The sequence below is a fragment of the Aquarana catesbeiana genome, linkage group LG02 (genome assembly GCF_042186555.1).
Source record: "Aquarana catesbeiana isolate 2022-GZ linkage group LG02, ASM4218655v1, whole genome shotgun sequence".
Taxonomy (NCBI): Eukaryota; Metazoa; Chordata; class Amphibia; order Anura; family Ranidae; genus Aquarana; species Aquarana catesbeiana.
This window is the reverse complement of record NC_133325.1, coordinates 332293254-332305561: the sequence shown is the minus strand read 5'-3', so window position 1 is coordinate 332305561 and position 12308 is coordinate 332293254. Positions and strand designations below refer to the sequence as shown.

General features: G+C 39.8%; 1 protein-coding gene across 1 annotated transcript in view; it reads left to right on the top strand.

The window, feature by feature from the left end:
- The window catches only part of DMD (dystrophin), a 3507873-nt gene that overhangs the window by 375709 nt on the left and 3119856 nt on the right, over window positions 1-12308 (top strand). Inside the window, exon 5 of the mRNA XM_073614841.1 lies at window positions 5153-5325. Within this exon, the coding sequence (XP_073470942.1) occupies window positions 5165-5325 (161 nt within the window). The 5' untranslated portion in view covers window positions 5153-5164. The remainder of the gene's footprint in view (window positions 1-5152; window positions 5326-12308) is intronic.

The following is a 12308-nucleotide window of genomic DNA, read 5'->3' as shown; positions in this document are numbered from 1 at the left end:
CGAATTTAAACCCCACAAAATCACCTGTTTTATCGTACCAAACTTTTTTCAATGTTTAGAAAAGCCAAATTTGGAGGATGCACACAGTGTGCCAACATGTGCTATCTGCCATCACGGGAGATCAATGGATGCGTTTTGGGGGGGCAACCCCTTCCTCAATTATAAAGTAGCGTTGAGGAAGGGCTTGCTCCCCCCAAACACGTCCCTTGATCCCCCATGATGGCAGATAGCACATGTGGACATTTGTAAATTGGTGTGCATCTTCCAAATTTGGCTTTTCCAGGGGTGATTTCCCCCCATCTGAATGCTATATCAAACCCAGTTCCTAAATACTGATGTCTGATATAGCCTTCAGGTTTTACCTAATGTGAACTTTGTAAGTTCAAGTTTTTTGGCTTTCTTGTTGGTTTTACACAGGCCTGTTTTATCTGAAATGGATATTTTGATTTTTCATAATGCTACTGCAAACATTGTTATACAACAAACATGTTGGTTTGTTTTAAAAACCTTTGGTAAATGCGCATGTGATTGTGCAGGTATAAAAAAGTGCCTTACTCAAGAATGTGTGGATTATTGTCTCAACACTACAACACTTTTGGGGTGATGTAATTGTTGTTTTATGCACAAATGGGGGTTATTTCCTAAGGACAAATCCTCTTTGCACTACAAGTGCAGGTTCAGTGCAGTTGCAAGTGCACTTGTAGTGAAATGTGTTTTTGCATTTAGGAAGTACCAGCCAACACTGTTTTTTATAAGGTTACCCAATCACGACATTTTCTGCACTCAACACATTTCTGTCAGGGTCAGCTAAAACAAACACAAGCAGTAAATGGCCACCAAGAACTTCTTTTGGTTGTTTTTTATTTGAAAAAGGTGTCACATATTGTCTGGCATATTGATAGCCCCCCTACCCGCAAAGAACTCCAGGTATCGTAACTGGACATCACGGGCATTCAGGGAGGGCAAGCCAGGACGGCCGCTTTCAAGTGCCGTCATTGTTGATGTATTTGGGATTCCGGCCTCAGGCCCAACTGAGCCAGCATAGTTGGCTGAATGTTTTCGTAGAAAATTATGGAGAACACAGCAGGCAAGTATTATATGGTTCAGTTTATACTCCGCCATATGGATGGGTGTCATAAATAATCGGAACCGGCTGGCCAGGATTCCAAATGTGTTCTCCACCACTCTTCGGGCTCTGGCCAGCCGGTAATTAAAAACCCTCTGTTCCGGGGTGAGGGTCCTCATCGGGAATGGCCGCATCAGGTGGTCCCCCAGCGCAAATGCTTCATCAGCAACGAACACAAATGGGAGACCTTCAACATTGTCCTCTGGAGGTGGCAAGTCCAAGCTGCCATTCTGGAGACGCCTGTAGAACTCCGTCTGGGCGATCACTCCACCATCGGACATCCGGCCATTCTTCCCCACGTCCACATACAAGAAGTCGTAATTAGCCGACACCACCGCCAACATCACTATACTATTAAACCCCTTGTAATTATAATAGTACGACCCCGAGTTGGGTGGTGGGACGATGTGGACGTGTTTCCCATCAATTGCCCCTCCGCAGTTAGGAAAGTCCCACCGCTGGGCAAAGTGGGAGGCCACAGTCTGCCATTCCTGTGGTGTGGAAGGAAACTGTTGAGGAAAAAACAATAAACATTACTATTTTTTCACAGAAACCTGGCAAGCAGATTAGACACAAACATTATGGGTCAACCTCCAGATAGCATTTATTAAGGGGAATTTAACAACAACAAAGTATAAGGTACACCTATCATATCCCCCCCCCCTCTCATGGGCCATTTCTAACATTATAGGGGGGGAACTCTTGGACAGGTAACCCTCTTCACTTCATTAAGAGATGAATGCCTAAATACAGGGTATTACTTGGAACAGCCCCTCCTTAGTTACACTATTGGCAGACCACTGGACAGGTAAGAAGTGTCATAATACAAAGATATAAATACACACTGTACACATTTGAGCACATTTGGACATTCTGCTATTACCTATCAAGATCATAATAGGATACAAGAACTTTAAACAGTACTATTGGAAAGTATACAGGCAGGCCCTTGCACTACATGTTTTGGGGAATTCATCCATAAATCTGAGCACAAAATAGATGGGTATAGTGTGTATGGGTTTGGCAAAGTCAGCAGATAGATGATTGAGGATAGAGAATTGGGATCAGCTGACTTAGCAGTTGGGGGGAGGGAGGGTTACCAAAAATTTGGGGACACCACAAAAAAAAGCCTCTGGCCCTCTGCCTGAATTTAAATCAAAAATAACATTTCCAAACATTTTAGGGGGTGTTTGGGGTAAAGCACTACTATGGAGCTGATAAAATACATTGTTAAGTGACTACATGAGGTGAATATAGGCCAGGAGACACCATGCTGGGGAGGTTATTGAAGGGCAAATATGTATGAAGGACCTAAAATAATAATTACATAAAAATCCAGCATGCATGAGGACAAAGGGGACATTCACAGCATAATACAATCATGGTAATTAGGGAATGAGGAAAGAAATACAATATATTATTAAACATTCAATACAATAAAATGTGATATAAAAGGATAAAAATCTTACCTTCATATACTCCTTCTGTAGGACCTGGATGATGGCAGAACAGGTCTCTGGGATAATGATCCCCAGAGCCTGGGGGGAGATGCCTGTCGAGAACTTGAGGTCCTGCAGGCTTCTCCCTGTGGCCAAATACCGCAAGGTAGCGACCAACCTCTGCTCCGGAGTGATGGCTTGCCTCATGCAGGTATCCTGCCTGCTGATATAGGGGGTCAGCGAAGCCAACAAACGGTGAAATACGGGGTCCGTCATCCTGAGAAAGTTCCTGAAATCATCAGGATTATTCTCACGGATCTCACGGAGCAAAGGCATATGACAGAACTGGTCACGCTGAAGCAACCAATTCTTCGTCCATGAACTCCTCCCCACCCTGTTCATGGACTGGACTTGTGTCAAGGTCAGGCCCTCAACACCAAGCCCCCGCACAGCACGAACTCTACGAGGAGTACGCATACGCAACATGGCTAGAAAACGGTCGGCTGCTCAGAACGAAGTAACAGAACGCACTGAAGAACAGCAAGGCCTGTGAAGAGCGACCTGAAAAACAGCAACGAGCGGACAAGATCGCACAGAAAACTCCAATACGAACTGACTGCACGCACTGAAGAGCAGATACAAACCCACAAGCACAAACTGAACGGCAGAAAACGATCTGAAAGCCACGAGTCTGAAAAAGCGCGAATCGTCTCTCACCAAACTTTTACTAACACGAGATTAGCAAAAGGAGCCCAAAGGGTGCCGCGCTTGGTTCTGAACTGGCCTTTTCTAGTCTCGTCGTACGTGCTTGACGTCACCGCGTTCTTGGCGATCGGAAATTCCGACAACTTTGTGTGTAGGCAAAACAAGTTTGAGCCAACATCCGTCGGAAAAAATCCGAGGATTTTGTTGTCGGAATGTCCGAACAAAGTCCGACCGTGTGTACGGGGCATAACTGTGTGCATGATACAATCTTTTTACTGTAAAATGGGTTTGATAACAAAAGTAAATATAATGGAAGATCAGATTGTAAATCTTTTTGTATATGCATGGCTTCATAATTATATACCATATTCCAGATGTAAACAGTACAGCATAAGTTCTGAAAGTTATTCTAGTCATTAGGATGGAAATTACGCAGAGTCGGAAGGAATTAAAGTGTGGTAAGCAGATGTAAGATTGTACTATAAACAGTAGTCCTTGCTTTGAAATCAATAGATCATTTTAAGAGAAAAGTGAGTTTGTTCTTGTTTGCAAATGAGGTGAGTAGATTTTTCAGTATTTGCTCATCCCTAGCTGTTAATTAATGTTTGAACCCAGCATGCCTATATGGAAGATGAATTTATCACTAAGCAGTAGAAGACTGGTTTCTCCATTAGTCTTATTTCCTCCTCTTCCTGTTTTTTTTTTTTTTTTTTTTGCTTATATTGATGTTCTCTGAAATGGATCCCTTAATGTGACACTTGCCAAGAGGGATGTATGGGGACAGCCATTGCATTACAGTATTTTCTGTACTTGCTGTAAAATGTTCTTAGCCTAAAATAAACTAAAATAAACGAATTCAGCCATCACATCTAAGGACTGTAAGCTGCAATATATGAACTTTTTGCTTTTGTGTTAAGATATTCTTTAAGCTCTCTTGAGTCACAAACAAGTAAGTATTCCAGAATGCCTAATTGCTATACCTGTGCTAGGGTAGTGAAAGCAATAAAGTCAAAGCTCCAGTATTGCAGTCAAAGAATTGGCATTTTCAAAAGCATATCAATGGCGCATTTCATGACTCTCACATGAAACTGTCCATTTAAGGAAGAGGTAAGGCAAGTTGAGTGACCCAAAAGGGGAGCCCATTTAAAAAACTTTTTCAACAGGGCTACTACATAAGCATGCACAACCTTACTTGTGGCCATTGGACTAACATACATAATATTGCCCACCATCACAGCTGTGGTGCCCTTCACCCACTTGCTGCTACTGAACTGCTGTAATAGTCACCACCCTTACCTCATGCTCAGCAAACATGATCCTCACTTTTTACCACTGCATTAGCATGCACCTTGTTACTCTCTGTCCCTGAACTGACACACATTTACATATGTATCCTGTTTAATAAATGGGAACACCTTTGCTAGTTCAAAAGAAAGACTGAAGAAAACTTATGTTTGTCAGACGGCGCCTGCGTGTCAAACTGCTATCTCATTTCTGTGTCCAGCTTTATTTTCCAGACATCCATTCTAATACCTGTGCATTTTAAGATAATTACTCAGATAGCTCTGCTTGAAGAAGAACACATGCTTTTGTATCTTATCTTTGAACTCTCACTTTTCATAGATTAGCATTAGGGCACACAGTGCATTATGAGTAAATGCTCCATCCTCAGACAATGGATTAATATCTTTTCTGAACATTCCTTTTTAATAGCTGTGAATTTATTTTATTTTATTCTACTTCACCTTAAATCCTGATAATCTGGGTGACATAGAAATAATGTAGTCCAGGAGTGGGTTGGTTATTTACTAGCTATACCTGTTGATTAAATATTAATCTTGATACGCAGTTTTAAACACTGATGACTGTGTTCCTTGTTTAGGTGAAGGATGTAATGAAAGATATTATGGCTGACTTGCAGCAGACGAACAGTGAAAAGATCTTACTTAGCTGGGTGCGCCAATCAACTCGCAATTACCCACAGGTCAACGTTATCAATTTCACCAGCAGTTGGTCTGATGGATTGGCTTTTAATGCACTCATCCACAGTCACAGGTAAGGGTGAAAAAATGTAGACTTTAGCCAATGTTTCTATTCAACCTTGTATCACTATTACCTTTATTGATCATTGTGCATGTCAGGGAGTAGGCTTAGTGTAGCTGTCATTAGGCTATAGCGTGGATCTGAAGGGTTTAAATTCAGTGGCTGCATTCGTTTTTTTTTTTAGAGAGTAAAAGTACAGTTTTTAGGTGGAGGCTGGCTTGCCTTACCTAAAGAGGTGAGTTTTCAGAGCTTTTCTAAAGGCAGACAGAGTAGGAGATAGATGGACAGATTTAAGTTAGGGATTCCAAAGGATGGGAAAGGCTCTAGAGAAATCCTTGAGGTGAGCTTTGTTGGACATGATGAGAGTGTTAGAGAGCATTGAGTCTTTGGAGTAGCAGAGAGGAACGTTTCAATGATATTTTGAAACAAGATTGGAGATAGAGAGGCAAAGCTGTGATTGACTTTTATTACGTATATTGTTGTTAAATTCTATTTTTGGGCAGTCAGTAAAAGGATTGGCAGAGTGGGGTGGTGGACCCTGAGTGATTGGTAAGGTAAATGGGTGGATGAGCCTGACAGCAGTATTCAGAATAGACTGAAGAGGGAAAACCTGTGCAGAGGTAGGCCAGTAAGGAGGGAGTTGCAATAGTTGGGGGAAGAGATGACAGGGAATGGATGAGTATCTTAGTGGTTTTGTTGGTTAAAAGGGAATGTATTTTGGAAATGTGTCCGAGGTAAAGTCTGCAGGATTTGGACAGTGATTGGGTGGCTGAAAGGAGAGGTCAGAATCCAGGTTGACGCCTAGCTTCCTGACGTGAGGGGAGCCACTGATAGTTGAGCCATTGATCTTGATTGAAAATTAGAGGGAGGGAACATGAAAGGATACTATGGGCTTGGTTTTGGAAAGAGTGAGTTTAAGGAACTGGTATAACATTCATACAAATATGTCAATTAGTAATTTAGTGATGTGTGAGAACATAGAAGGGGTGAGCTGAAATAGATTTGGGTGTTGTCTGCATATGATGATTTGTTGTTATAAGCCATGCAAGGTCATCAACTGAGCAAGGAGGAGTAGATAGAGAATACAAGGGATTGGAAGACAAAGCCTTGGAGGACAACCATGCATACAGGAAGAGGAGAGTAGGAGATTTAGGTGACACTGAAGTTGCAGTAGGATAGATAGGAGATCCAATAATGAAAAGAGTTTTGGAGGCCAAGGGTGTGCGGTTTTTGAGGAGGAGCGGTTGGTCAAATGTGTCAAAGGCAACAGAAAGGTCTAAGAGTATTAGTACAGAGTAAGAAGTGGTGGCCATTCATTTTAGCAGTTATTAAATCAGTAATGACTTCTAGTAGGGCATTTTCTGTGGAGTGTTGAAGTAAAAAAATCACACTGTAAGGAGCTGAGAAGGTCATTAGTAGTGAGGTGGTAGATCAGGCATTCTAGAAGTGTGGAGGTAAGCAGGAGCAGGGAGATGGGTCCTAAGTTGGTCAAACTGGTGGTGCCCAGCAAGGGCTTTTTTTGAGGATGGAAATAGTAGTTAATATGTAGCAAATATGTATTCCTTTAAAATGTTATGATGTAGCATGCATCAATTGATTTAATAGATCATAGAGAAGTATTTATATCATATTGAATATTTATTTTATTATAGGGCTAAATCATCCTAAAACCTTTAATATTTTTGCCATTATAGAAGTTTTTCTATTCAATTTCTAATAAAGGTAAACAGATATTCAGAACACTTATATCAACTGTTATTCATACAGCAACAACACTGCCTATCTCCTCCTCTCATTCTTTTGTTTGTTATTTGAAAACGTATGATAAATAGTGCTCTGATGAAAAAAAAAGTATCCATCAAGAAAAGAGGACATCTTGAAAAGGTCATACTCTGGAGTCTGGATATTGATATAGCCAAATACTGACCTTTGCACAAACTGGCCTAGTGGGCATCTGCTGTTTTTGATGTAGAAGGATAGCTGACTACAAAACATGAAAATTGTTCACAAAATGTAATGTCCTTTTTATGCTAAAATATAGTAACTATAGCAACACATTATAGTACTATCAACAGACCTTTAGGAATGAATTTTAAAAGCACAATATTGTACTATAATACATATGTGTATATATATATATATATATATATATATATATATATATATATATATATATATATAAAAAGCATAAACCATCATGTAAAAATAGATAGATAATGGGTTGACAATTTACAAGCCAGTACAGGGGGAGTTGCAGCCCCCAATGTCACCAAAGGACCACGCATAATATTTAGTATATGTAATGCTACAAAAAACGTCAGAAGCTACAGACTTTTGAGTGGTAAAGATCAGAAATTACAGACATGCTACATGTGTATAATGAACAAACCATTTGCACATATGTGAATAAACACTGCCAGCAGCTGAACACAAATATCAGCCTGGATATTCAAAAGTGATTACAAAAAAATGGCATATCACTTAAAATATAATCATACTTAGTATGTATAAGTAAAAACAAGCTAGTTCCCAGTGTTGTGACTTAAACATAAGTACTGCATGTCAGCAATACTTCATATTGTAAAATTAAATCAATCAATGAAAAGGTGTTAATCTTTACACAGTGCTTAATCCATACAAAGTGCTTCAAACCAGATCACAATAACTAAACTTCAATGTGTGGTTAAAATGTCAACTTTTAAAACAGTGTCTCAAAAATGGTCTCATCAATAAATGAAATCATAGTGCTTCCACTTTCCACACTCTGAGAGTCTGATAGAGGGGGACCTGATGGCGAAATATGTTGGGCGGGGTTTTGGCTGTATGCCACTATATTGGTCTTTTCTGTCATATTATATATATACCGCTCTGGAGCTGATAGACATTACTGAGGAGGAGATACAGCGGATGTCACATGTGTTACTAAAATGTGAATGTAGACCTTCTTATTAACCTAAGGGGCCTATAGCTTGGGTGAGTACATTTGTGGCAGTGGAGTGAGTATGGAGGAGGAGATGCATTGTAGCACAAACACTATTGGAGTGCGGAAAACGGAAGCACTGTGGTTTCATAAAAAGTGTCACTTTATTATTGAGAATGCTTTTGGGACACTGTTTAAAAGTTGACATTTCAATCACATATTGGGGGTTAGTTAATATGATATACTGTAGTTTGATGCACTGTGTATGGATTAACCATTGTGTAAAGATTGGCCCCTTGTCATAGATTGATTTCATTGCACAATATGGAGTATTGCTAATTTATTTATGTTTTAGTCACAAGTTTGGTTTGGCAGGGTTTCTACAAACTTTAAAGAAGTTTGGATGCCAAACCTGTACCCCACTGAAATCAATGGGAGCTGGATCTGTCAGGTTAACCACTTGCCGACCACTGCATGCCGATATACAGTACGTCAGCACAATGGCAGCGGTGGGAAAATGGGTGTACCCTTTAAGAGCCGGGGATAACAGGCACGTGCACGAACGCCATGTACAGTGTGACCGTGCCCACGGGACCGGCGGACTCGATCTCCGCTTGTCTGAAGGCGATCATGTCACGGAGCCTAAGAATGGGGAAGTGCCTATGTAAACAAGGGACTTCCCCGTTTGGGCTTGTGTCATGACAGAGCCATTCCTTGTCATCGGGAGCGATGATTGCTGTCATGTGACTTGAAGCCCATTTCCCCCCACAGTTAGAATCACTCCCTAGGACACACTTAACCCCTTAATCTCCCCCTAGGGGTTAACTCCTTCACTGCCGGTGTCATTTACACAGTAATCAATGCATTTTTATAGCAGAAGTGATCAAATACCACCAAAAGAAAGCTCTATTTATGTGAAAAAAGGATGTCAATTTTGTTTGGGTGCAACGTCGCATGACCGCGCAATTGTCAGTTAAAGCGACGCAGTGCGGAATCGCAAAAAGTGCTCTGGTCAGGAAGGGGGTAAAATCTTCCAGGGCTGAATCGGTTAAAAATGCCAGTTTGCTAGGCTTATAAGCAAGGAGTGTCAGAAAAAAGCACGAGGGTGGGTACTGCCCTGTGAAACATGTACCACTGCAAAAAAAAAAACAAAAAAAAAACAAATAAAATCCTTTCAGTAAGTAGCAGTGATTCTTTGAAAATGCTTTTAAAAATGTCCAATTCCCTTTACATTCATTTTTAAAAAACAACAGCACTCAGACCCTTCCAAGAGTCTTCTATTTATTTGGGGGGATCTTTGGGGGGATTTGTCTGTCGTTTGCCAATTTAAACTGTTATATATTTATTTTTTATTTTGTAATTGTTTTACTGTATTATATCCTATAGCAAGAATTAAAAAAAATTATATAGAGCCCAGATCCTTTGAGCCTGTTATGGATTTCAAGAAAATGCCTAACACCAAAAAAAGTGTGAAGTCCCCCAGCAAGATAGGCAGCAGTTTTGAGTTTTCTGCTTCTGTTTTTTTTTTATAATTAAAATTAGGGGGCCCTTGTGGTGTTATTAATGTGATTTCCATGACTTTTAGTATATGGAAACTGTATAGCAGTTAAATTACAATCATTTAACTTATGTAGATTCAAAATTGATCATTAGCATTAAAAACATTAATAGGTATCTTTGAAAACACTCCTTTGGGAGCATCTGTGAAATCAAGACTATGGTTCCTAAGTTCCTAATTTAGGGACATAAATATAGGTAAATTAGAAAGATCACTATAATTTTTTTTAGTACTGTCTTAAGATGAATGTGTAATTGTTTCAGGTGTTATGAAAAAGTTGATATATTTAAAATAAATGTGATATATACATAACAGCTATCTGCTTGCTCCTCAATTCTGTGAAGTGATTCTGCCTACAAACTTAGCACAGAACAATTGGTTGTACAGTTAGGTTATATTTATTAGGTCAAATATCCTAAAGTTTTCCATATATATATTGTGGTTGTTGTCAATAGCTCTTGCATGTAATCTCCTTATTTTGGTTAACGGTTTCCCAAGCCATTCCTCAAGGACTAGTAACAGGTCATGATTTCCAGATCTCTTCCCAGAATCACAGATAAAGTATCAGTGCAATCAACACAAAAGTGCACACCCTGGAATTATGGAAAACGTGTTCTTTTAGTGGTGCTTTGGAATAGAGTTGGGAAACCCTGGTTTGCTGGTCCTTAAATCCCAACTTAACTTTCAGTTTAAATCAGCTAATTCCATTCCAGGTGCATTAAAAATGTTTTGAAAAAAATATTTAAAAAGCAGACCCAGTCTGAGTAGAAAGGCTTGCCCCCTGCCAGCATGCAGCAGTGAAAGGCCCTTGCTCTCTGTGTGGAAGCCCTTGTCTTTTTGAAGTCTGATGTATCCCTTACTGAAGTCTGACTCAGCAGGGTGTATTTCACACCCCTGTAGAGAGACCACTGCTTCCACAAACTGCAAGGGTCCTTCTAGGAAGCAGACAAACTTTTCTACTCAGACTATGACAGTTTTCTAAAAAGAATCACATTGTACACCGTTTCTTTTTATGCACCTGCAATGTTTATAGATGAAGCTGTAAAAAAAAGTTCAATTGGGCTTAAATTTTGACAATCCTGTTGTTGTGCATTGTCTTTTATTTTAAATGGCATTCCAAAGTGTATACAGAGCCACCAAAACAAATGAACTTGCTTCTCAGGTACTTGTCAAATATAGAAAGCAGGGCTACACACTGTTCATGACAACCATGTAACACAAGTCAGTGGTCATCAACCCTGTCCTCAGGGCCCACTAACAGGCTAGGTTTGTAAGATAACTGAAATACATCACAGGTGATATCATTTGCTGCTCAGTGATTGCAGTATTCTATTAGTATTAGTATTAGTACTATTAGTACTAGTATTTACCCTGAGATATATATATATATATATATATATATATATATATATATATATATATATATATATATATATATATATATATATATATATATATATATATATATATGATTATGATTCCTTGGCGGCCATTTTTCAGAGAATATGAATGATTTCACAAAAAACTTTCTTTCACTCATGGTTAGTGTTTGTGTTTGGCTGAAGCCATTTATTATCAATCACCTGTGTTTACTCTCATCATAATTAACAAAAGAAACTACCCAAGTGACTCTGATCAAAAGTTTGCATAACCTGGTGATTTTGGCCTGATAACATGCACACAAGTTGACACACAAGGGTTTGAATGGCTATTAAAGGTGGCCATCCTCACCTGTGAGTTCCTGGACTCCTGACAGACCCTTGCATCTTCCATCCAGTGCTGCACTGACGTTTCGGGATTCTGAGACATGGGCAAAGCAAAAGAAGGGATAAAAAAAGATATCCAAGGAATTGAGAATGCCAATCAGCAGTGTTCAAATTCTAATCAAGAAGTGGAAAATGAGGGGTTTTGTTGAAACCAAACCACGGTCAGGTAGACCAACTAAAATTTCAGCCACAACTGCCAGGAAAATTGTTCGGGATGCAAAGAAAAACCCACAAATAACTTCAGGTGAAATACAGGACTCAGTGAAAACATGTGGTGTGGCTGTTTCAAGATACACAATAAGGAGGCACTTGAAGAAAGATGGGCTGCATGATCGAGTCACCAGAAGAAAGCCATTACTACGCAAATGCCACAAAGTATTCTGCTTACAATACGCCAAACAGCACAGAGACAAGCCTCAAACCTTCTGGCACAAATTCATTTGGAGTGATGAGACCAAAATTGCAGTGTTTATGGTTGTGGCCAAAAAAGCTCATTTGGAGAGGAGTCAACAAGGCCTATGTTGAAAGGTACACCATTCCTACTGTGAAACACGGAGGTGGATCTCTGATGTTTTGGGGATGTGTGAGCTACAAAGGCACAGGAAATTTGGTCAAAATTGATGGCAAGTTGACTGTAGTATGTTATCAAAAAATACTGGAGGAACATTTGCATTCATCAGCCACGAAGCTGCACATGGGACGTACTTGTACATTCCAACATGACAATGATCCAAAACACAAGGCCAAGTCG